The 26,990-nt window shown below is 47.7% G+C and overlaps 1 protein-coding gene across 4 annotated transcripts in view; it reads right to left on the reverse strand.

The window, feature by feature from the left end:
• Slc12a8 (solute carrier family 12 member 8) overlaps nucleotides 1–26,990 on the reverse strand; it is a 152,135-nt gene that overhangs the window by 103,309 nt on the left and 21,836 nt on the right. For all 4 annotated transcript variants that reach the window (XM_087901331.1, XM_087901329.1, XM_087901332.1 and 1 more), the window contains 2 exons: nucleotides 23,501–23,692; nucleotides 14,048–14,279 (listed from right to left, as the gene is read on the reverse strand). In XM_087901331.1, coding sequence (XP_087757457.1) covers nucleotides 14,048–14,279; nucleotides 23,501–23,692 — 424 coding nt within the window. The remainder of the gene's footprint in view (nucleotides 1–14,047; nucleotides 14,280–23,500; nucleotides 23,693–26,990) is intronic.

Here is a 26,990-nt window from a genome sequence, read left to right on the forward strand (position 1 = left end):
CTTAGACAACCCCTATGAAAAAGTCATCTGGCTCCCCAGAGATCACAACCCACAGGTTGAGAACCACCGCCACAGAACTGTGCCGAGGAAAGGGGTCAGTCACAGGGTACAGCGTCTACTCCAAACACAACACCTCATCTAAGTCTAACTCCGGGGTTAGTGCTGGCTGCCTTGTGTTTCCCATCTCCCTGTCTAGGCAGGACCCATAACAATGTTATCACTTTTTAAAACATATGCCTGAACTCGTTCCTATTCCAGACAATTGGCAGGTGCCCAGTTAATAGATTATTTCACCAGACAGCTGAATGCGTTGGCCATTGGTCAAGAATGAGATCACCGCAATCCTATGTGCTATAACCGGAGGAGTCTGATGAGAAACAACGGGCTATTGGTTAACAAATGGCAAATTATATTCCATCATCCCACATTTGCCTCACCTGGTATCTGGTCCCAGGCAAAGAAGGTCTGTGTAGGTCAGGTTGGTTTTATTCTTTGGCCCCTCAGGTTGGTGTGTGAACTGCCTGCTCATTGCATATATCCACAAATCCCCAGCCAGACTCCAGCTGGTCGAGGGGAGTGTCTGGCCAACATCCCAGATCCCTGGCCTTCCTCTCAGACCCAAGCAGTTGGAAAGAACAAATCAGAAGACACCCCCCCACACACACCCGGTCCTAGCTGTCTAGATTCTGGTTGAATTTACTTACATGTGGATGTGGATATGGGTAACACGACACCTGTGTACTCAAAGGGAAGGGAGGAGGGAGAAGGGAGGAAGGAGAGATACCGTAGATATCGCGCTGTGACCTGGGGAAGGTAAGATGTGCGGTCTGACTTCCCGTGATTCATCCCCACTCTTTCATCAAACGTGTAATGCTTCCCTAAGCACCTCCGCGCCTTGCAAACCAGAAGAGTCAGGAGGAAGACTTTCAAAGCCACAGTTTCTCACAACTGTAACCCGTCTTCCTTCCTTCTGCCCAAGAAGGTCTGACTGAACTTGCAGCCGGACTCCACCCAGGGCTGGCCCTCTGTGAAGGCATTGTGAGATCCCTTGCCAGCTGAGCCTGTGCAGACAGAATACCTGAGAGCCGCTGCCAAAACAGGAAGGCTGGCGCCTCTCTGGGGGGAGCCTGGGGAGGATCAGCCACCCAGGTCTGCGCGGGCCAAGGGTGACAGCCCTCTACCTCCGCTGAGGCTCCAGGACCTTTCCCTAGTGCCCCCATCACTCTGGTTCCTTCGTTTGCTCAGTTAACAAGGAGTCCCAAACCCTGCCTAGGACCTAGCCTAGGATAGATAGAGGTCTATCCCTGTCCCCTGAGAATTCATGTTGTTGTGACAAGCCACCAAAGGGACGATCCCAGCAACTGGGCCTCCTCTGGAGTCCCACTTCCTCAGTCCTACTGCGACACTCCAGCAGTATGCCCCAGATCACTGTCAAAGCAAACAAGGGGTGTGAAGAAGGGGATCAGGCAGGGGATCCAGGCAGGCCCAACTTCATCTCTCCTTTAGCATTGTAGAGCTTCGTGCCTGGGCAGTGGCGGCGCACGCCTTTAATCCCAGGACTTGGGAGGCAGAGGCAGGTGGATCTCTGTGAGTTTGAGGCCAGCCTGGTCTACAAGAACTAGTTCCAGGACAGGCTCCAAAGCTACAGAGAAACCCTGTCTCAAAAAAAAAAACAAACAAAACAAAAAACAACAACAACAACAAAAAACCCACAAAACCAGCAACAACACTGTAGAGCTTCCAGATTCTGATTCTGGCCCAGCACCTGTAACAAGAACTTGTCCCACAGGCCCTCTGTGGTGAGTGGCATTTGCTGGGCTCTGATACAAATGGATGGACCAGCTCTTCAAGACTGAAAGGCCCATGATGCCTGCTTCCATTCATCCAAACACCTATACTTGACCTGTAACCTCAAGGCATCATGTCTTTAGCCTGCTTCCATTCATCCAAACGCCTATACATGACCTGTAACCTCAAGGCATCACGCCTTTAGCTAAATAAACTAGCATGCAATTAGTGGTAAAAATTTTAGTATACCAACAGAGTTTAAGACAGCAATAGAAATGATCAGGGTTAGACCAGAAACCCCCATACACGGGCTTATCCCAAGGATCCAACCATGGAGACAAAAGGAAGGAAAGTAGGAAGGAAACCAGAAAGCAAGATAGTCCAGATAGACAGAGGAGAAGCAAAAGATAGGGAAAGTGATAATTATTACTATTAAATTAAATTATTAAATTATTAGTATTAAACACCATGGTGGCTTGTCTTTTATTCTCAGCACTCAGAGGTAGAGGCAGGCAGATCTCTGAGTTCAAAGCCAGCCTGATCAACACAGCACATTCCAGACTAGCTAGGGTTATCCGGTGAGACCCTGACTCAAAAATAAAGGAATACTATTTGCCGCTTTCTCTTTCCTGTTACTGTGCCCCAAATCTCGAAGGCTGCAATCCTTGTCTATTGCTAAGCTGGCGTACCTTGTCAAGGAATCCTAGGAAATGGCAGAAATGCTCGCCTCCGCCAAGGTGAGGCAGCCCTCGGCCTGCGATGCAGAGGACCTGTGTGGAACCATCTGGTCTCGCTACCATGCCCTCCAGGAGGAAGGCTGCAGCTAGAGACCCCAGAGGTCAGAGGCAGGCTACACAGGGAGGAGCCTGGATGGCCGACACTAACCCTGCCCGATTGTGGACCTGAATCTAGCACTCCTTGGCTGAGGAGCGCTAAATTCTGATCTCTGTTCCTGGTGGCACTGGGGGAACATGCTTTGTCATGACCCTGCCTGGTGTTAACAGTCCTCCATCTTGCCTCTTGTTTCCCCTTCAGTGGGCTCTGCTCTGACCCTCTGACCACGCAAGAGAAGGCTGGCTGAGACCTCAGGCTCGCAGATCCTCTTGATCTGAAAGAACGAAAGTAGTTTGGGGACTCCACCTTCATCCGATGGCAAACAGTGACAGCCAGTGCCTCTGAGATCACACCAGCCAAGCCACATACAATGCAACATCAGGGAAGTTGTAGAAGCTCTTTGGGACCTCAACTCCCTTGTCCATAGAATGGACAATGTCATCTCACTGCCCCCAACTGGTTGTTTCAAAGGTGGCTAGAGTAATACACGTAGGGTGCCTAGCAACCAGTGCTGCTTGCTGTTTCCTCACGTGTGTGTGTGTGTGTGTGTGTGTGTGTGTGTGCATGTGCGCACACACACACACACAAAGAGAGAGAGAGAGCAAGGATGTGCGAGTGCAACTCTTGGTTGAGTGTCAGTCACATAAGAAGTTTGGAACAAAGATCAGCCCCCCTCTCTCAGCACACTCTAGGCCACTCCCGACTCCAGGTCTCTGTGAACCCGAGCATGAAGAGCCACGGTCTTGACTCCCACTCAACCTCACCGCCCATCTCTGAAGGCGGCAGGGCAAAAGCCTGTACAAGCAGAGGACACAGGGCAGGGATCCCCAGACCCCAAGCAGTTTGGAAACACAGATGGACGGTCTCCACCCAGAGGTGCCGGACTAAACCAGGGTTTGGGATTCTCCCTGCTCTCCCTCAGTCTCCACTGGTGCTTTTGGGTACAGACAGGGTTCAGCACTCTGGGACCAAGGTTGGAGTGAAAGCCAGGGACCCTCACTGAAAGTGTTCTATGTCTACACCCAGGCTGAGCCTCTCTTTGCTGGACCAGCAAGGAGCTAGTTGCACACAGAGGCCTGAGTTCTCAGAAATCACTTCCCCTCTCCAGGCTGCGGCTTCTGCCTCTCTGAATTAACCTTGCCCAGCCCCTGTCCAGTGTTGTTTATGAGGGTCACTTGAGAGCACGTGTGACAGTCCCCGATGGATGGCACCACCCATCCCTAGTCCCAGCGCAAAGTGTAAACACCGGCTCAAGAGGCTCCGTCCACCACACACAGGAGTTTCCTCCTAGGACAGGGAAGGGAAAAGGGCTGAGCATGTTGCCCTCGGACAAGGCCTCCTGCCCAGAGGCCAGAGAACCAGCAGACTGCAACTCCACACAGAGGCCACTGAGGGCACTGCAAGGCCCTTCAGGCAGACCTGACCACAGCCCAGAAAACACTTGGAGACAAGTGTGCAGAGTTGGTGCCCACCGCGAGGGGCAGGAGAAAGGTGGCTGGGAAGGTGATGCTACAGTAGCAACCTGGCCCCATTTCTGTTCCAAGAGTGAAGCAGAGTCCCAGAGATGGGGTACGAGACAGGTAGGTGTACGGGCAGTAAGGGCATGAAGACGTCCCTCATGGTTGCCACAGGCTAACTAACTGCACTTGCAGGGACAGAAAAGGCCATGTAGTCTGGCTGTCTTTCACCTAGTGGACTCTTCTACATAGCAGTATTTACTGCCTGCCTCCATTCCCAGTACTGAACCATTCTGGAAAACCCAAGCCTTGCCCTTCTTAGCCAACCACACAGGTTGACTCTAAGCTCTAGAGGAGCAGTCAAAATGTTTGTGTTCACCTTGCTCCACAGGATGGAACTCATGCCTTTACTACAAACCTGCTCAAAAGTCCACGGATGGGGCGTAGGCCTTAGGCAGGAACCTAGGTCTATTAACTCCCAAATTTTGCCTCTTTCGTATGTTAGACCAGCAAGGAGTTGAACACGGAGGCCTGGGTCGCTAGAAATGGCTGCTTCTGCATCTCTGAGGTAGGGAAATAACCCTGCCCAGCCTCTGTCACAGTGTGGTTTTGCTATCTAATATGTATACCCATAGATTAATGCTGCACTTAGCCTTGGTCAAAGTGCTAAAACTAAGTGCTATTGAGTGTTCCATCCCACTCTCATGACTCAGACACCATCTCGGAAGAGAGACAGAAGGAATGTAGGAGCCAAGGTGTGGAGGGGCATGCTGGGAGATGCTGTCTTCTGGATACATGCCGTGGTCATTTCACTCACGAACACACTGAAGCTACGCTTATCTGCAGAAGATCGGTCAACAAGATCAGCGCTGGTACTCAACAGAAAGTATGGACGGGCTTTGGTGGGTTACTAAAGCAACAGCAAAACCCGAGTGGGCCAGAAGGTGGCAGGAGAGTGCTTAGCGGATGTTTAGGGAATGTAAAAAGGGGGTGTGGGGTGGCTAGGATCAAGATTCATTGTTTACATGTATGAGACTATCAATAAATAAAAGATGATTCTACTTTTAAAAGATAATAAGATTTATCATAATGTTTAAAAATAAAGATAATGAATGGGGGGGGGGTATGAGTGCCTTGACTTTAATTCAAGGTGGTATGTGAACCATAGGAATCGGCAATGTGAGGGCTGGGTTGGAGAAATCTGGGGAAGCAGGTGAACCAGGGCAGCCTGGACAATAAGGAAGAAGACACGGGTTCTCACCGACAGCAGAGGACTGAGCCCCGTGCTCTCCTGACCAGATGTGAGGCATAGGAAGATCAAGAAGAAAGCCAAGGCATTATGTCACAGACTAAAAGGGAAAATGCTATTTCAAATCGACACATATGGCCAATGTGCAAAACATATCAGGTATCACAGATGAAGGCTGGACATGGCAGGACATGTCGTTAATACCAGCACATAGAAGGTAGAGGCAGGAGGATCAAGAAGTTCAAGATCCTTTGGCTATAGAGTAAGGTCCAGGTCAGCCTGCACTACAGTGGAACCCTACAAAACTAACAAACAAGCAGCAAGGGCTCAGTGTTGAGCAAAAGTCCTGGGTTTCGAGATTGAGCGCTCAATGGAACCCTAGATACAGCCATTTCAGCAGAGAGCAGAGGCAGGCGTGCTTGCTGTTCCTTTTTTACAGCTTCTAAGCAGTGATTTTTGACCTCCACATAGCCAAAAACAAGCCCCCGCCTCACCAAGCAGCTTCCTACTGGATTCTGCATGAGATGAGCCTGCCCCAGGCCCTGCTGACTGACTGAGAGGAGACATCATGAGACCGGGGTGGAGCAGAGTGTGGAATACAGGCTGCGAAATGCAGGGTCTGTCACTGAACTGTGACAAGCACCTTCCTGGAAAACCAAAGGATTAAGCCTGGAGACTCACAGTTTCATTTTAAAACGGAGAACCTAGAATTAAAACACACCACATGTCACTCCACTTTCTAAAACGTATCTTCTCTATATCTGCCTGACTTTCATGGCAGTGAGATCATTTTGGCCCGAGACTCTTCTTATATAAATGAACATATGAGCCCCCAAATGGCATTCTAGGAGCTTTAAGACACTTGCTTGGAAGAGCCATGTCTAAACTGCTATGCTGTTCAGCTTTGTGCAGTGCCCGTCTGGGTCTGGTGCAGGAGTCTGTGCTTTGGGAAAGACGGGACCGGGGGAGGAGAAAGAAAAAGGGACCCTTGCTGCCAGCCTGCAGGGTGTAACCAGGTGGTGAGGGATGGAGGTGGTGAGGAAAGGCAGGGCAGAGAGAGAATATGGCACAGAAAGGCATCTTGAGACAGAAGGACACAGTGTGAGTATGCATTCTCTCTACTCTCTCTCTCTCTCTCTCTCTCTCTCTCTCTCTCTCACACACACACACACACACAAACACACACACACACACAAATAATTTAAAATTTAAAATCATTTCAAACAACAAATATTCAAACCAGGAGTTCTGCTCCCAGTGGAGAGGGTGTCTGACTGAACTGGCCTCCCCTGTAATCAGATTGGTGAGTGTCCCCATTGTCATCAGGGAGCCTTCATCCAGTAGCTGATGAAAGCAGATGCAGAGATCCACAGCCAAGCACCAGGCCGAGCTCCAGAAGTCAAACCAAGAATTCTAATATCCAACTGTGGTGCTCATCGAATGTCCCCAGGGAACAACAGTTCCAGGATCCAACCAACCCTGCAAAGCCCACTAAATCCTGCATTTCCCTACACACACCTATGATGAAGTGAAAGAGTAACACAAACAAAACAGAGTAATTGGGAACCTTATGAACAATTCATGAAAGGTTGATAAAAATCCATGAATTATATCTCAAATTTTCCATTTAATATTCTTTGTGGGCAACCTAAGCTGCAAAAATTAAAATTGTTTTTAAAGGAGGATTGCTGGGGTTAGGATTTAATGGGGGAAGAGGGTAAGCTGGGTGGGCGTGGTAGTACACATTTGTGACTGCAGTGCTGAGAAGGTTGAGGATTTTGAGTTCAAGGTCAGCATGGTAAGATAACGACTTAAAGAATAAGACTTGATCATAATTCTAAATTTTCTTTAGGTCCCCATAAAATTATCAGCGCCCCAATTCAGCAGGAAGTAGCCTGGAAAACTACTACCTCATTCCCAAAAAAATGGACTATGGATATTTTCCTTTGTTTAGAAGGTTGGTGATAAGTTGTTATGGATAATGGTCAGGAGAAAACCTAAACAAAGGATATTAGATTCTGAGTTCTTGTTCTTAAAAAAAGGGGGGTGGTATTGCTGTGGGACAATGGTTTTACCCTGTAAACATTTGTTTCTTATACTTGTTTATAATTTAAAAAAAGAACACATATAAAATAGGAAAAAAAATGTGTGTAGAGGGGAGACTCTCAAAGAAATATCTGTAATTCCAAAACTGAAGGTGCTCAAGCTGATAAATAGATTTTTATTGTTGTTCTTGCAAGGACTTGAGAGATAGCTCTGTGATTAAGAGCACTGGCTGCTCTTCTAGAGGATCCAGGTTCGATTCCTAGCACCCACATGGTGGCTCAGGACCACCTACAGCTCCAGGTCTAAGGGATCCGACACCCCTTCCCGTATTCTATGGGAACCCATATGCATGTTCACATATACACACATACATAAAAATTCACAATAAATTTAAATCTTACAATTTTTGTTATGGAATTGTAGGGCTTCATGGCTAGAGAGGAGATGTTTAACAGTTGGAGAAGAAGCAGGCGTGGGAATCAGAATAGCACCAAACACATCATGCTGTGGAATGCTAGAAAGAAGCAAGATGACTTCACAGTTCTAATCCAAAGCATTTTCAGCTTGAAATTTTTTATCCACTGTTGATCACAGCTGAATGTAGAGAAGGGATACTTTCTGGGACCCACAGGAGAGGGTCCAGACCCTGGGCAGAGAGGTGGGGAGCTCCTGCACACCAGCTGGAACCCAGCACAGGGTAGCCTCTCTAGGAAAAGCAAGGCTGGAGAGAGGCTCCCACAAGAGGGGCTCTAGGTCGACCCCAGGGGCAGCTGAAAGTTCTATGGGGGCGTTTTCTACATAGTGGATTGGTCATAGAAAAATAAAGCAAATCAAAAGTGATGGAGTGTGTGTGGAAGGGCAAACGGTGGCCTCCAAACGTGTATCCTCACCAAGACCTAAGAACCTATAAATGAGACCCCCATTTGGAAACAGGGTCTTGCAGAGGTACCTAAAGATCCCTGTCTGGATTATCAGGTTGGCTATATCGGCAGTGACACATTCTGTTATTTTGTTAAAACACTATGCACACAGGGGAAAGACAGAGGAGGTCCATGTGAAGATGGAGGAAGAACTAGAACAATCAGCCACTCCTAGGGGACACCTGGGCTTCTGGAAGCCGAAGAAGAACAAGGAAGGATTTGCAGGGACAGTGACCCCCAGGTACTTTTGATTCCAGACTTCTGGCCTTCAGAACCATGTGAGAATAAATCTCTGTGGTTTTAGGCTCTGTGGTTGCAGCAGTTGTTCAAGTCAAGGGACTTAACACACAGAGTACATTTTAGTTCAGGAAAACACATGAGGAAATGAATAGAGCATATAGTTTGGATCAAAATGGGCATTTTATGTATTCTTACTTCTTTACATAGAATCTTAAAAGGAGAGATGACATCAGGGAAAGCTTCAGTGTCTGTAGCACACATCTAGCATGAATCAGAAGTAAACCAACACTGTCTGTATCAGAGTCACTGCTAAGGTAGAGAGAGCTTTCGGAACCATCAGGGAACGCGAGAACCAACCGAGTGGGAGAGAACAGAATTATAGACAATTCAAGAGAAAAGAGACAAAAGAGGCAATAAAAACGTGAAAAAATTAACCTCAATCGCTTACAAAAAACAAACGGAAAGAAAAGGAATACATCAATCTATACCACGCAGACATTTAAAAGATTATGACCACCCAATATTTCCCAAGATAGAGATAATCAATAACTCTTATCTACCACTACTGTGAATTCAGAACAATCTGGAAGGCGGCATGGCAGAGCCCAGCAACATTTAAAGTGCACTCGACCGACCTCCTGTGAACTCTATTTATGACTTACTCCTGCAGAAGCAGGCTACCACATCTGAACAGGATGCTCTCATCTGCCACAGGTTCAAGACTGGACAAATCTAGAATACAGTAATAGGACTTTTAACTCAAAGTATTTTCAAAACAGTAACAGGGAATGTCAGGCAGTGAATATATTCATAAATGCATGTAACAACAATTAATGAAAAAAGAGGCATGGATTTGAAAGCAAGTGAGGAGGGGTGTGGGGGAAGAAGGGAGAATGGGAAATGATATAGTATGATCTCAAAAAAATAAATGTATTTTTAAAGTGACTAAATTGCATACAGACAGAAGGATGCCCACAGGTGCCCCAGAGCAGGACCAGGGACAGTGGCAGAGTGTGGACCTGTGTGTACTCAACACAGGCATGCACATGTGCCCGTCTCCTCCTGGACCCAAGGAGTGGAAAACGGAGCGGGAAAGGAGAGTCTACGCATCCCTTATAGGTGTCAGGATCTAGGGGGTTCATAATAGAAAACAGAAAGTTTCCTTTCCTTGCTTTCTTTCGTCTTTTCCTCTCTCCCTCTTTGGAGACAGGGTCTTACTCTGTAGCCCAGGCAACCCTTGAACTCATGCCAATCCTGCCAATCCTGCCTCAGCTTCCTGAGATCACAGGCATGAGGCTATGCCTGACTTGTTTTACCTTTAAAATGCAAATAAAGTGAAGCCATAGTATAAGCAGATCTAAAAACTTTTGGCCTGTTATTTTTGTTTGTTTAAATTTTCAAATATTAACTTTTGAGTATGGGTATTTTATCAGTCTGTGCACCACATGTATGCCTGTGTGCCTGGTGCCCCCAGAGGCCAGAAGAGGATATCAGGGTAGCCAGTTTTCCATCCGTGTGTGTGTGTGCGTGTGTGTGTGTTGTATATGTTTATATGTGTGTGAGTATTATGTATATGTATGTATGTATATGTGTATGTATATATATATATGTGTATGTGTGTGTGTAAATATATACAGTGACACTAGTCTGGAGAGTGGCTAAGAGCGCCTACTGTTCTTACAGAGGATCCAGGCTCAGTTCCCAGAACCCACATGGCAGTCAGTTCCTAACCATCCAGGGGAGCTGACTGATTCCCTATTTTGGCCTCCTCAGATACCAGGCGTGTACATAGTGCATATACACACACGCAGGCAACACACACACAAATATTAATAAATCTTTAAAAAAAAGTAACACCAGCCAACTGAAGGAAAAGTAGAATTAAAATACAGCTATACACCATCTGAGCAACCACTGTTAACATCCAGGCACGGCTCCTTCCAGTCTATTTTCAAATGTCTTTTTTCCCCTTAATAGTTGAAGTCATTTTGCTAAATCCATCCCACAGGTTTATGGCCTGGTTTCAGTGTGGGTTTTTAACTGCAGAGAAAACAGTCTGTTTGATAAAACCAATGATGCCAAAAACAGATATTAGAAGGGCCCGTTGCTATGGGAATTATTGAAAAAAAGTTTCAGCTCATACTACACCCCACTAATGTATTGACCAGAAGGAAGAACAAGCATTTAGAGCTACTTAGAAGTGCAGCCAAGAACGTCACCAATCGAGAAGAAAAACACATGAGTCTAGTGAAGTTCATGGTGGCCAACGGCCCTACCCTGCCAATCAACTGTAGTATCTTAGCAACTGTGACAGTGGAGGGGAGGGCAGGGAGTCAGGGACTGGGTGGACTGTTTCTCCCTTTGTTGACAGTTTGGCAGTCAAAGACCAGTCCGTCTCCCTCGGTGTGAGAGCCATTGCTGCAGGATGGAGCAAGGTCAGAAAAGAGCACACCTCCTGTCCTGCAGAGAAGCCCCAGGTAGCGTGGGAAAGAAAGCATTTTAGGTGAGCCAGGGCCACCACCAGGCCCTTGGCACTGGAGTGAGTCCTGAGGACCCCTTCTGTGTAGGAGTCAGGGGAGCTTAAGTTGGCGGAGCTTCTGGATGTCAGTAGGGAACATCCAGGGAATTTAGAGGACATGCAATTTCTGACATTGGAATGTAATATCTGAAGAAATGGTACTACACGCCAACTCAACTCTGAACAGTCTACAAACAACAGCAATTAAAAGGCAAGACTTAGGGGCTGAAGAGATGGGCTCACTAGTTAAAAGCACTTGCTGTTTTTTTCCAGGGTACCTGAGTTCGATTTTGTGCACCCACATCAAGTGGTTCACAACCATCTATAATAAGGATGAATACAATGCAGGGGTTGTAGGGTAAAGGGGACAAATGGAGCAGGAAGCCAACCAATCACTGAGCACCCTGACTCTGAACCCAGAGTCAGTGAAAGAAACACATCCTGGATCTGAGACCTGGGCCAGGGAAAGAAACATCTTTATCCCTGAACCCAGGACTAAAGACATGTACCCTGGCTCTGAAATCAGTATCAAAGAAACACACCTTGCCCCTAGAATCAGAGCCAGCGAAAGAAATATGCCCTGGTCCTAAGATTAGAGTCAAAAAAGCTCAAAAGGACCAGTGAAAGAAACACAGACTGGCCATGAAGTCAGAGCCATCTCTGCCCCTGACCAGCTAAACTGACCAATCCCTGAGCAGAAAATCTTCTCTCTGGGAAAACTCCACCCCTGGGAAGCCCTATATAAACCTCTCCACTGCTTTAGTTCAAGGCTGCCCTAAGGTTGCCAGGGAGCTGCGGTTAATCCCTCCCTGGCAGAGGCAGCCACTCTCCTGGACTCCTTCTTCCCAAATAAATCTCTTTCTCAAAAGAGTCTTGGGTGACGACCTTCATTTGCTCTGTCCCTTAGGGGACTGAGCTGAAAAACCTTGCTGAGACGCTCCCTAGGGGGGCTCAGCAAGGCAGAGCAGAACAGAAGAACCTTGCTAGGTCGCTCCTTGGACAGGCAGGAAAAGTAACAACTTCTCATAGGCGCTGGAAGAGACTGCTACATTTCAGCAGGGGCTTCCCCATTAGCAGAGTGTTAGCATAACAAAATACTGGGCCAGAGAAGCAGATAGCTCTGCTAGGATGCTCCTGTAAGGGAACAGAGCAGAGTTTAGCTGTAGTGGCTCTCCAGGAGAAAAGCAGGATCCCTATATCCTGCGGGGAGACCATCCTCCACCGCACCCCAGCTTCAGGTAGCCTGACTTCCTGATAGTTAGGACACCTTTCCTCTAGGGCTGAGCTATCCCATTGCAGTTCCAGCCTCCAGAGCTGTCCTATTGCGGCTCTACCCCTCCAGAACTGTCCTATTGCAGCTCTACCCCCCACCTCCAGGGCTGTCCTATTGCGGCTCTAAGTATATCCTGGCTTCCCTGTAAGTCAGGATATCCCTGCAACACTACTGTGACACATTCCCCTAGAGGGGTGACCCAGAAGGGGGAAGCAGAGAGCAGACAAGCCTGCTATATGAAAACAGACCTCTTCCTACCACAGAACGGGCTCGGCTACAGCATCATATCCAGCTTCAAACCCTAGCTCTGCCATGTGTTAGCACAAACCATAGCCTGCTCCCATCTCAAGACATTCTGGTAGGGGCTAAGTAAGATCAGCTGTGGTTTCCTTCCGCACCACCACCATCACAGGGCCCTGTCTGGGCTGCATGATTGTTTTAGTCACACCAATTGTCCCCATCTCCTTCTCTCTTTAAAGCCTGGTCTCTGTTCCATATAAACATAGAGTTCCTGGGGTGTGCAGCATCAGGCCTTTCTGTAGCATCCTGGTGGCAGTTGTGCCTTCTGAGGACAAGCTAAAACAACACAAATCTGAAAGTGGCAAAGTTATGTCATTCAGAGTCATGGGATGTACGGTTCACACTGCTGGGCTTTCAAGAGGCTGAGGAAACCCTGGGCTAGAGTAGTACAGTGATTCCAGCCTTCCTAGAGCTGAGACCCTCCAATACAGTTCCTCATGTCGTGGTGACCCCCCCCCACCACAAAATTATTTTCATTGCTACTCTATAACTGCAATTTTGCTACTGTCATGAATCATATGTAAATATCTGTGTTTTCTCATGGTCTTAGGCTGTCCACAGGTTGCGAGCAGCTGGATCCGTCGGTGATGAGTTCATTGAATAGTTTCAATATTCAATGGGTATGGTGATACATGACTTCAGTCCCAGTACTCGGGAGGCAGAGGCAAGTGGATCACCGTGAGTTCGAGGCCAGCCTGGTCTACACAGTGAGTTCCAGGAGCTACACAGTGAAACCCTGAGCCAATAAAATAAGAAAAGGATAAACCTTTTACTTCATTCAAAAGAGTGAGAAGCTATCCCCAGCCTTTTGATTGTTTTTAAACTTAGGTAAGGAACACACATTTTTATTCTGAGAAATAATTTAGCATAGAAAGCAATAGATAATCAAACATTTTGGTAACCATCTCTGTGAAATGACGGTTGTCACCATTTGTCGTGGTTTGCTTGTTTCAGTATTTTGTTTATAATCGTCCTGCCTCGGCCTCAGCCTCCCAGATATGTACAAGCAGGCTCCACCATGCTCAGAAACATACATTTACATCAAGCTCTTAAAATAAAGAAAACAGGCAGATAACCTCGGAGTCTGCTTTCCTCTCTACTCCATGTTTCTTTCTGGGTTCATATCCCAGTCGTTGCTATGAATTTGGTCCCTACCCACCTGCTTGTGTTTTGTTTTGAGGAAGTTGTATTATCTACATTTTCTGTATTTTTTTAATAGAAAGAAACAAAAGAGAATCGGAGACAAGCCATGAGGTAAACGTGCATGTGTGCGCACATGCATATGTGTTCGTAGAGGAGCCTGTGGGCCCAGGGAGCCTCAGCTGCTCACTTGATGAGGCCCACCCCACCCAAATTGTAGGTACAGTCTGTGGGAGGAAAGGGTACTCAGCATCTACAAAGGACTGCACTTGAAGGGCCTACCTGGGTCCAGGTGGGTGAAAGAACCCACTACGAAGTCGAGGGTTGAGACAGCCAGCAGGAACAGCAGCAGCAGCTGGAGGCGGATTATCCACTTGACGCCTGCTAGGTTGATGCCCAGCAGAGCCAGAAGTACAGTGACTGAAATTCCTCGCACAGCCCAGATGTTCCCCAAGCCCAGCAGGTCTGAGATGGACTCGGCAAAGCCAGTGATGTACATGGCACCTGCAACACACTGCCAGTCAATTCCCGGTGAGAACCAGCCACAGAGAGGCATCAGCTCCAGACACACACACACTCACACGTGCATGAGTGCGTGTACACACATACACACATCAGCCAATTCCCGGTGAGAATCAGCCACAGAGAGGCATCAGCTCCAGACCTGCCTGCTCACAGACATACACACACACACTCACACGTGCATGAGTGCGTGTACACACATACACACATCAGCCAATTCCAGGTGAGAACCAGCCACAGAGAGGCATCAGCTACAGACCTGTCTGCTCACACACACACACATGCATAAGTGCGTGCACACACATGCCCATACATGCAGACACATACATGCACGTGCATACACACATATACATGCACATGCACACACACACACACACACACACACACACACACACACACACTCACTCACCAGCACTGTGGCTCACTGCCTGGGAGGCAGCACCAGGTCAAACCTGCTTTTCCACAAGGGAACCTGCCTCCAGGCCCCATTTTTGCTCATTCATATTTTGAACAAGAGAGGAATGAGCCCCAGGTTGAGAGCTGTCAATGGTAACCAAGGCAAAAAGATTATGGGATACTGGGTCAAAAGGCCTTCTCTGCTTGCATTATTCAAGAACTAAATTGCGACAACAAACATGCACGCAGGGCCCTGTCCTCAGAGCCACAGCAGCGTACTCCCACAGATATTTGAATGCAATTTCTTTTAACTTTTTGAGACAGGTTTTTTGTTTTTGTTTTTGTTTTTTGTTTTTTGTTTTTTGTTTTTTTCTGGAGCTTTGGAGCCTGTTCTGGAACTTGCTCTTGTAGACCAGACTGGCCTTGAACTCACAAAGATCCACCTGCCTCTGCCTCCCAAGAGCTGGATTAAGACATGTGCCACCACATCTTTTTTGAATCAGGGTCTCCCGGTGGCCTAGGGCTGGCCCAGTAGGCCAGGCTGGCTGACCAGCAGCCCATGGATCCTCTTACCTCTGTCTCTCTGGTACATGCCATCACACCGTGTTTAGTTTTTATACTGGTTCTGGGGATCAAACACATGTTCCCAGGCTTACAAACAAGCACTTTACTGAAAAAACTCTCCCAGGCCTGTAAGTCAGATTGGTTTGGTTTGGTTTGTATCATTTGGTTTTGGTTGAGACTGAAGAGGCCTAACTTAACCTTAGTGCAGCCATGACAGGCCATAGTCTAACAATACTAGGCCTCACCCTTACAATAACTAGGAGAAACCACAGACTGTACCCTGCAGGGGACCAGTCAGAATTGAGACTAACAAGTACTAGATGCTCCAGAACATTGAGGATAGCTTTCCTAATTTGTACATAGGTTGCCAGTTTCCTTGCCGCAAAGCCAGTACCAATCCCTGTTTGACAAGACTCCTGCTGCCCCACTCCTGCCCAATCAGAAGCTCAGCCCCCATCTAAATCTGGAATTCCCCTCCCCATCCCATCCTTTACTCCTTAGAAACCCTGCCACAGCTGAGCCCATGCTGTCTGATCCAACCGTTGTGTCAGAGCAGAGGGAGAGCCCACGCTCGAGTTTGCAATAAAGGCTCCCTGCTTTTGTGTACAAACTCGGACTGCTGGGGGGACTCTGGGGGACTCTGGGGGACTCATGACATTGGCATGACAAAGTCAGGATCTAACACTGTAGCCCAGACTGGCCTAGATCTCACTATCTATCCCAAGTTAGCTTCAAACTCGCAGTAATCCTTCTGCCTCAGCATCCTGATTTCTGGAATTATAGACATGAGTCACAATCCGTGGCAATATTATTCTTCTACTTATCTGGCTGCCGGGCACACAGTAATCCCAATACTCAGGCGACAGAAACAAGGGGATCATCGAAAGTTAAGGCACAGCACCGCCACTGAGAGCAACAATTAATAAATGGGACCTCCTGAAACTGAGAAGCTTCTGTAAAGCAAAAGACACAGTCAACAAGACAAAATGGCAGCCTGCAGACTGGGAAAAGATCTTCACCAACCCCACATCAGACAGAGGACTGATCTCCAAAATATACAAAAAACTCAAGAAACTTGACATCAAAAGAACAAATAATCCAATAAAAAAAAATTGGGGTAACAGACCTAAACAGAGAACTCTCAACAGATGAATCTCAAATGGCTGAAAGACACTTAAGGAAACACTCAAAGCAGCTGTACAAGTCTGCACTCCCACCAGCCACATCCTCTTACCCCACATCCTCTCCAGCACAAGCTGTCATCAGTGTTTTTGATCTCAGCCATTCTGACAGGTGTAAGATGAAATCTCAGCGTTGTTTTGATTTGCATTTCTCTGATGGCTAAGGAGGTTGAGCATTTCTACACATACAACATACACACAACACAATATACAGATACACAATATACACATATACAAACACATACATACAGTTTGCACATACATACACACAGACAAACACATACATTCATACACACATGCACAATAAACAAACGTATTAAAATGTTGATGGTATGTGAAGCACGATTAATAAAAACTCAGAGGCAGAAATTAGGGTTCAACCTGAAGGTCAGAAAAACAAAGCAGCCAGCCACAGTCTCTTGCCTTGACCACAGTCTGAAATGGCGATCCTGCCTCCAGGAATCGCAGAACGAGACTGAGACTGAGAGCTGTTTCCTCTCATTTTATAATCCTCTCCAGTTCTGGGATGAAGGGTGTGCACCACTACCGCCAGGTTTCTATGGCAAACTAGTGAGGCTACTGGGATTAAAGATGTGTGTCATTAAACCAGGTGGTGGTGGCACACGCCTTTAATCCCAGCACTCAGAAGGTAGAGGCAGGTGGATCTCTATGAGTTTGAGGCCAGCGTGATCTACAAAGTGAGTTCCAGGATAGCCAAGGCTACACAGAGAAACCCTGTCTTGGGGAAGGGGGGACAAAAAAAATGGTGGGTGTCATTGTGTCATTGTTGCCTGGTCTGTAAGGCTGGCTAGTGTGACTATTTTACTTTCCCGATCCCCAGCTTTATTTATTAAAATACAAATGAAATGCCTCCACAGGCATAAGCATCACTTTGCACAAACATCACCCTCAGTCCCCTTCCCTCCGTAGCTCGGTTACTTCACTGAGCCCAGGCTCTGCTGGTTACAGTGCAGCTCTGCCCTTGCCATTGTCCCAGGAACAAATACTCAAGTTCTTCCTTTTCCGTGAACTCTTTCTTCTTTCCCCTGCCGCTCGGCAAACACTGCACTTACCGCCAGTGCTATAGAATTATCTGGGCCCAGACTCTACCACCTCCTGCACCGAGAATACAGACACCCTTTCAAAACAAAACATTTGGGCTGGGGAGATGGCCCAGTGGGTAAAGCATTCGTTGCACAGATGTGAAGGCCAGCGTTCAGATCCTCAGAACCCACGGGAAAAGTCGGTCAGGTGCGGTGGCCGATGGTAATCCTAGCATTCCACTAGGAGACATACAAAGGGGATCTCCAGGAATCCTCTAACCGGAATTAACCAGTTCTAAATTCAGCAAGAAACCCTGCCTCGATAAATAAAGAGTAACCGAGAAAAACATCAATGTCAGCTTCAGGCCTCCACAACATGCACAAACATACACACACACGCCCACACACATGCACCTATAACCATGTGAACACAGAATCAGGCAAGTGCACACACCAAATGCAGGTTAAAGAACTCAGTCGTGGTTTCTCTCTTGGGTGCCCTCCATTTGCCAAGTGTGACGTGAGCCCTCGCTGAATACCATGTGATGTATCGACTTTCATAGTCAAGTGACTATAACTACCTCACTGCCACTTTCCAACTCAGATAAATCTGCCTGGGAGAAGTCCTATTGGCTTGGCCAACCCCTGACACCACAGCACAATGCCACCACGTCCTCCTGCTGCTTAGGTAAGAGGAAGCCCGTGTTCCACTGCAAACACGGAAAAGCAGAAGCACTCTCTCCCTGCCAGGGTTCAGCAAACGCATATGTAATCCCAAAAGGGGATTGATTGCGTTGGCTCGCACAGGAAGAGACGGGGTAATCCCACCATGGCCGTTTACAAGCTGGAGAACCAGATAAGCCAATGGCTGCTATGTCCAAGAAGATGAAAACCTCCGAGCAAGAGGGACCAAGATGCAGCAACCAGTCTCAAGCCAAGGGTCTGGAAGCTCCCTGGCAGTCACTGGAGAGGGTCTGTGCTGAGAGGCTGCCGAAGCCGGAGTCTTGATATTCATGGGTGGTGGTCGCAGCATTTATGCACCTGCTGCAGAAAACGTTATCATCTGCTCCGACTTCTCTTCTGCTTTTGTTCCGTCCGATCCCCAGCTTACTGGACGGTGGCACCCACAGTCAGGACAGCTCTTTGATCCTTGATTGCTGACCCACACAGACACAGCAAGAGGTGGGCTTTACTAAGTCCCTCCACAGTCAACCAAGTTGACAGTCGGGGTTCGCTATCAAGCTAACGATGAGAGCACTTGTCTGACAGCCCAGCACTAAAAAGGTAGAGGCGGGAGGATTGTGAATTCAAGACTAGCTTGGATTACTTGGCAATATTCAGATAGACTGGGCTATATAGTGAGATCCTGAGTGGGGAGAAGGGGAGAGCGACCATGCCACCAGTTACTGTATTGCCTTCCGATAGTAAACAGATAGACACTCCCACCGCCACACTTGCACACATTTGGGGTATTCTGACAAAAGTACCTTGCACCCAGTTACAAAGTGAACCCGCCTCAGGGGAACAGGAGCCTGCGCATGAGCTCCAACAGTGCAGAAAGGATACTCCCTCCTGGCTCAGAACTCATGGCCTCAGCCCACATCCGGCTTGGGACAGCTGACACAGGGCGGGTCTGAACCCCAAGCCTTCCTGAGCAAGCCAGCTGCCCTCAGGCACCCAGGCTGGAAAAAGCTCTTCCTCGGAAAGCATTGCTGAGTTTCTGTAAACATTCCCAGCGCTCATTACAGTGGGAAACTGTTTTCCTTCTTCATAATCAGGGACTTCTCTCTTTACCATTCTCAACATGGAAACATCTGTAACTACCCGGCTCCTAAGGTGGGGTGGTGCTCACCACTCTAAAGAGAGGAAGAGGCATATTCTCAGGCGAGAACACCTCCATCCCAGGGTATTTGTTTTGGCTGAGTCAGGTGTTCAGGAGTTCTGAGTCCTGATAGAGACATCCCTCCACACTCTCCTTCAGGCACAAAGCCTAATTTAGACTGCAGTAGGCAGACGGTATGGTCAGTGGATGTGCTCCCTCCCACAACGAAACCTTCAGGCCTCTGGTCTAAAAAGGCTTTCTGATCCTTCGCTCTTGCTGTAGGGAATCCAGCACGGAGCTGATCTGCCATGATAAATATTTTTGCATAGTCAACACATACTGAAGGCAGACATTTTCACATCCAAGTAAGTAGCCCAACAAGGCCCCTCAGTTGCCCCACCGTTGAGTGGCACAGGGAGGGAGGAGGGCTTCTAGCTGCTATCTAGTCCTCTGGCCATGGGTCTGGTCCCATAGGATAGGGCAGCTAGCCAAGCCTCAGAAGTGAAGGAGGAAGGATTGAGTGTGTACAGGACATGGCAAGATTTTTTTTTAACGTTTTGGTTGTTTCACGTGGAGCTTTTTATTAATTTATTAAATTTTATTTTACACGGATGGGTACTTTGTTTGTGCGTATGTCTGTGCACCACGTGGGTAACTGGTACCCACGAGGAAGTCAAACCCTCTGACACTGGAGTCAAGGTGGTTGTGGACCATCGTACGGGCTGGGGATCGAACCCAAGACTTCTGGGAGAGCAGCTGGCGCTCTTTCCTAACTGCTGAGCCATCTCTCCAGGCCACACGGCAAGATTTTAAAATAATGATTCTAATCAGGCATATAGGTCTGGAATTCTGGCATTTGAGAGGCAGAGGCAGGAGACTAGATTCATTGTGGGTTCAAGGTCATCCTAAGCTATAGATGAGGGGGGAAAAGACACAAAGTTGGGTGGGTAAGGAAAGAGGGGTGAATTGGGAAGAGTTGGGGTGTGTTTGAATATGCTCAAAACATATCATATGAGTCAGGCGGTAGTGGCGCATGCCTTTAATCCCAGCATTCGGGAGGCAGAGGCAGGCAGATCTCTGTGAGTTTGAGGCCAGCCTGGTCTACAGAGGAAGTTCCAGGACAGCCTCCAAAGCTACAGAGAAACCCTGTCTTGAAAAACAAAACAAACAAACAAAAACAACAACAACAAAAAACCCACATCATATGAAATTCTCAACTAAAAATAATAGTTTTAAAATATAGGGGCTGGAGACGCCTACAGGGTTAACAGCATATATTACATGATACAAAGGACTCCAACCAGCTGCTAACTCCGACCCCAGGAATCCAACCCCCTCTACTGGCCCCCACGAGCACTGTCCTCATATGCACAAACCCTCAACACCACTGGCATATGCACACAATTAAAAATAAAAAATAATGCAGGTGGTAGTGGCCCACACCTTTAATCCCAGAGCTTAGGAGGTAGAGACAGACAGAGCTCTGTTAAGTTCAAGACCAGCACGGTGAGTTCCAGGCCAGTCAGGGTTACATAGTAAGACCTAAAGAGTTAGTTGCTTGCTATGTGACATGAAATAAGAAAGAAAGAAGACTACTGGAGAAGAAAGGACACAAGGAAGGAAGCAGAAGATGGGGAAAGAGGGACTGGTAAAGACAAATTTCATATGAAAATGTCACAACGAAAGCCTCCTTCTTTGCGATTTAAGATGAAATAAAAATGCAGATAAATCTTTATCTAGCTTGGTCAAGAGGAGAGATGAATTCAAAAGATTAAAGTAAGGGATGAGAGAAGTGACATTACCAGCGGACATAAAGAAGGAACACATATGTGTCCGTACTCCAGAGAACCTGGACGAAGCAGAAAAATATGTAGAAAGACACAACCTACCAACATTACACCAAACAGATCAAGACACCCCCTTGTAGGCAGGGAATATGCCAATAATCAGGAAATTTGAAACAATGGCAACTGAGAAAACCAGGACCAGATGGTTACACTGCTCTGCTCCACTTAGCATTTAAAGAGTCTGTGATAGGGCAGAATAGAGCTAAGTGGGGAAAACTAAACTGAATGCTGGGAGAAAGAAGGCAGAGTCAGGGAGAAACCATGTAGCTGCAGAAGGAAAAAGACATGAGCTGTCAGCTGGAACTTAGCTGGTAGGCCATAATTATGATTTCAGAATAAACATGTTATATTTGACTAATAAAAAAAAAGAATTAATACCAACCCTTTATAGGCACTTCCAAAGACTGGAAGAGGAGGGAACCTCATACCCCCACCAACTGAGTCCTTAAAGCCAGCGTTAGCCCCACACCAAAACCAGACAAAGGCATCTCATAAACCCTGCAGGTCAGCATCCCTGGAAGTGTGCACACCAACAGCTTCAGCAAAGACTGAGCAAATCAGAATCAGAAGCTGGTGTAAGGATTGGAAGGTACAGCACCCTAGCCAGAGACTCTGCCCAGATGAGCTCAGTCAGGGACCGGCAGGCACTGACCACAAGGACTGCTGACAGGCCTGGGCCCAGAACTTTCTCACCATGGCTGCCTCTGCTGGGCAAATCTTTGTGAACACTCTTCCTTCTAGTCTAGGTGACCCCGTGTCCTCTCCCCATTGCGGGTGTTCTTGTCCTCACCTTCTGTCTGCCCAGAGAGTGGGGAAACTGAGGCTGTCCATGTGACCATCCTGCAGCTCCTGTGGCAGCTCTTAGGGTGGCAACGCAGGCTGTGATGCCTGCCGGACATTACGAAACGGCTGTCACAGAGGCCACGCATGTTCCCAACTCTTGGGTTCTGTAACATCCACATAAACCTTATGTTATTGCTTGACCTTCTTCCTCCTGTGAAAATCCAGCTTCAAAAATGCTCCAAAATCGGAGAGTTGGTGGGTTTTATTTGTTTGCTGTTTTCTGTCATCTGAGTGTTTGGCTTGGTGGGGTTTTCTGTTGTTTGGATTTTTGTTTGGTGTGGGTTTTTTGGAGTGTTTTTGTTTTCATTTTCGTTTAGAGACAGGATCTTATTATTTTGCCAAACTGACTTAGTGGTAACAATCCCCCTGCTTTAACCTCTCAGATGCTGGGATTAGGGGCAGATCCACCACATTCAACTTCAAAATTTTAACCCTGCTTGATATGATGCTCAGAAAGTTTTAGATTTTTGGACCATTACAGACTTTGGGTTTTTTCTATTCAGGATGCTCAACCTATATCTTATTTCTGGATCTTTCTCCTGTAAAAGCATCTGCCTTTTCTTAGCAAGTGGTGAGGTGCCTCCCATGCACTGTCCTACACATAGCACACACACTCACACGCCCATGCACACACACTCACACACCCATACACACACATGCATGCAAACACAAATATGCAAGCACACACACACACATGCACACTCACACATACTTTCTCACACTCACCACACATGTGCACATACATGCACACTCACACACACTTGTGCACTAGGCTTTGTGCTGTTAGGGAATATGGTGTATTTACACTGATGCCTCTGCTGCTTCAAACGAAAAGCAAGAAAACCCATTTTTTCTTTTTAAATTGTTTTTCAGTCACCATCATTTGCTTTTCCATTAAAAACCCTCTTGGTTCAAGCCACACTTACAAAAAGCTACTTCTTAATGTGTGAGTTGGTGCCTTCCCAGCATCAAACCCCCATCCCTGTGTCCCAGCTAACTAAGCTTTAGATGAGCCATGGAATTTCTTCCTGCCTGTTGTGTCCAAGCCCATGTGTGGCCTTCTCGTTGTCATGCACCTCAGTCTAGCATCCACCCGAGGGCCTGTGGTCTGCTTAAGGCCACCCAAGCCATCAGGCCTGTTGGAGCTTCACCTCCATAGGAAAGGACTACTTCCAGGAAAGGCCTCTGGCAGAGGCACAATGCCCACCCACAGGGCAAGGGCAGAGGGTTCCCTGCCATGCACACCCCCTCTTAGAAGGGCAGCAGAAGTGAGAGCTCCCAGCCTCTGGCATGGACACACCAGGAATTCATGAGGCAGAGGTGACAAGAGCTCTGGAGTTCAGGCTCCCAATCTGGATTGCTAGTGCAAGCTCCCCCTCAGAACCCAGTGTGGTCCTCTGTCAAGTGGGGCCCTTCACTCCACCCTTGCCTCCCCTGGGGCAAACTAAGAAAGGGGAAGGGGAGATGATGGCAAAGGAACGGTAGAGGTGAGGAGTTGACTCGTGCTGCGGCCTCACCTGTCCAAACACGTACAACAGCCCAACAGTGCCTCCCATCTGCCCGCCAAGGACTGAGGAGATCATGGAGTAGACGCCACCACTGCCTATCCCGCCATGCTCTGCGACGCCAATGCCAGACAGCACGGTGATGAGGGCCACAAGGATGACGAAGGACACCAGGAGCAAGCCCAGGAGCACACCTGTGTTTCCCTGCAGCAGAAGGGGGAGAGGAGTCAGACTGAGGAGCGACATCTCACCAGAGCTGTTCCCAATAGAAGCACTAAGCGCCTCCACCCGCTGGGTTAGCCACTGCCCAAAGGGGCCACAGACGGACGAGGAGAAGAGAAGTATAAAGTACCTCCTGGTTCTTTTCTGAGCAAAGGCCTACAAGAAGTTTCAAATAGGTGGAGGGTCCACCCTTCAAACTCTAATGACTTCATACCACGTGTGACTAAGATGAACGCAACTCAAAAGACTCTCCAGCCAGACTGGGGAGATGAGACAGCTCAGCAGTCGAGAGCACTTGCTGTTCTAGGAGAAGATTGGGGTTCGGTTGCCAGCACCCACACGGTAGTTCACAACCATCTGTAATTCCAGTTCCAGGGGTTGATCTCCTGACCTCTCACGCACCAGGCATGCATGTGGCACACAGACAGGTAGTCAAGCATGAAAGTCAAATTAAAACAGGAAAGACTCACCAGAAGCCTGCAAATCTGCTGTGCAGCGTAACCGTGACCTAGCATGAAAGGCTACGCGCTCTCCCTGCCATGCTCTTACCCACACCAGTACCCCTCACTAGGAAGCCCTTTCGACTCATTCCACAGGCTTGCCAGGTTAACTCCAAAGCAGCCTTGAAGACTCAGTACTCAGAATTTCTTCCTCCAGTTGCTGTCATTGTCTGCCTGCAATCTTGCTCTCCACTCCAGACCAGCAAGGCAACCTGAGCACCCCTCAATTGCAGGCCACTGGGAGAGGCACTCTCAGAGACACCCTGGTCAACTGCCTGCCAGTGAGACCTGGCCAACTAGAGGTGGTCAGGAGACAAGCATAGGCCCTTCAATGATCCCCTCTCTCACAATTTTCGTTTATTTTTTATTTTAAAGTGTTATGGGTATCTTTGTTCATTATGTCAAGCTCCCTGAGGAAATAAAACAGAAGAGAAGTGAAATGCAAGGTTGAAGGTGTAGTTCTCTGACAGAGCACTCGCCTATGAGGCCTGGGTTCAAGCCCAGCAAGCAAAACCAACAAAGAAAACAAAAAATCTGTAGGAGACTCAGGGCCGCACCAAAGCATAACAAACCGCGGTGACAATGCAGCAGTGGTCACTGCCAGTCACACAAATCCTTGGCAAAAAGAGGACCTCTGCACATCTGACCTAGTCTGGAGACCTAAGCCAAGGGAGGGTGCCTTAGGAGACATCTGTCTGCAGACAGCTGGGCTCTGAGGGCCTACTGTGTGCAGTGGGAGCAGACAGGGGGACGTCTATCTGCCGAGAGCTGGACTCTGCAGGCCTACTGTGTGCAGTGGGAGCAGACAGGGGGACGTCTGTCTGCCGAGAGCTCGGCTCTGCAGGCCTACTGTGTGCAGTGGGAGCAGACAGAAAGCAGCTCAACTGTGCCTTTGCTATTTCACAGCATGGAGTTGTCTCCTCATAAAACAGACGATGTCTGCCTCACGGCTGTCAGGAAATACTCAATTTCAGAGAATTAAACACATTTCCATCACCTTGACAGCCACCTGTCACATAAGCATTTGCTAAACCTTCCTTGCTATATCTTATTTTGCTATAATGTTATGCCGTTATTATCAATTATTGTTACACAGCTCATAAACGCACCCTCTGGATGTCCCCAGGGCCTAGACTGGTGCATAAGGAGAGCCGTGAGCTCCCTTCAGAAGGAGAATGTCAACAGCCACGTGTGCCAAGCCCAGCTACTGCCAGATGGCAAAGGAAACTGCTGAACTCCTGGTGTGGTGGCAGTGTTAGGCAGTAGGAGTGAGACCAAGGGTGGAGAAGGGCTTGACAGAAGCCAAAGTGCCCATGTGGCTCCCTCCACTCCACCGATAGCGCAGCCCCAGGTCCTGGGATGCTGGTGTCCCCAAGACACAGACACCTGAGCATGGCATCTGAGTGTTCCCACTACCGACTTTGCTAATATTACACTTTCAGTGAAATCCTACAGAACCATTTTCTTCTTTTGTTCACAATTGAAAGCTGTATACATGGATATATATATATATATGTATGTATATTTATACATGGATATATAAATATCCCATCCCAAGAACAACCTTGGCTTTTCAGACCAGAACTGTCAGCATAATAGTTCATAAACTATGTCTCCATGTTGTTTTAGAGCTAATATTTTCTATTTAAGAAATGCTTTTGGCATTATATCTATTTCAATTTCATACCCTGGACACTCTGTCTCGTTTTTGGCATTGCATATTTATCTTTTCATGATCAAAAGTCTGATACCAAAGGCAGAGCTGAAAGGCAGAGGTTATTTTAGAACAAAAAGACAGACAAACTCAAAGCTGGCCTGTGACCCCTGCCTCTGGTGTTCCTGTCCTTGTGTGGCCTCCTGCCCCGTGTGGACCTGTTTCAGGGTCCCACAGAAGTAAGTGACGGGCATCATTCTGAGGCTAGGACATTGGAAAGATGACAGCCACCACCGCACGCAGGAGTTTGCTCCCACTCTGTCTGAGGCCTTGGTGGGAATCCACAGCCTCGGAAAGAGACAACCCCACAAGGAGATCAAGAGATGTGGCAAAAGTCTGCCCCATGGTACTTGGATGATCCAGGAGAGACTCCACATGTGCCTGACTGATAGCAACTGTGGCCTCACAGGGTTCTTGAGTATGTAGACCTCAGAACCACAGAATACACATGTGTGCCATAGCTGCTGACGTTTGGGGCAGTTCGTTACACAGCAATTAGCAGTGAATACACAATTTACACCTTCCCTTTGGGAATGGATCAATTTAGATGGCCATTTCTTTTCTTTTTTCTTTTTTTTCCCTTTTCTTCTTTTGTGTGTGTGTGGGGGGCGGGGGACGACAGGGTTTCTCTGTGTATCTTTAGCTGTCCTGGATAGACCAGACTGGGCTCAAACTCACAGAGATACCACCTCCCTCTGCCTACCAAGTGCTGCGATTAAAGGCATGCACCACCATGCCCGGCTTAGATGTCCATTTCTTAAAAATCAAATAAATAAACAGATAACTAAAGGGTCAGCGTGAGGCTGCCTTCTTTCCTGACACTGATAACTTCAGAAGAAAAAAAATTTTAAAAAAACCAAAACAACAACAAAAAATATTAACAAAACGATTTAAGCCTAAGGCTTCCCAAGGGCGCATTCTGCCTCTAGACTGCAACAGAAATGCCTTGATTCATCTTACCTGACGATGTACCTCGTGTGTGTGTGGGGGGGGTGTCCCACAGTACTGGCTATGTCTCTGGCAAGCACTTGTGGACAACAGTCCCTCTGAATGGATCTCTTCCTTC

This window comes from Myodes glareolus, chromosome 2 (genome assembly GCF_982192425.1).
Source record: "Myodes glareolus chromosome 2, mMyoGla1.1, whole genome shotgun sequence".
NCBI lineage: Eukaryota > Metazoa > Chordata > Mammalia > Rodentia > Cricetidae > Myodes > Myodes glareolus.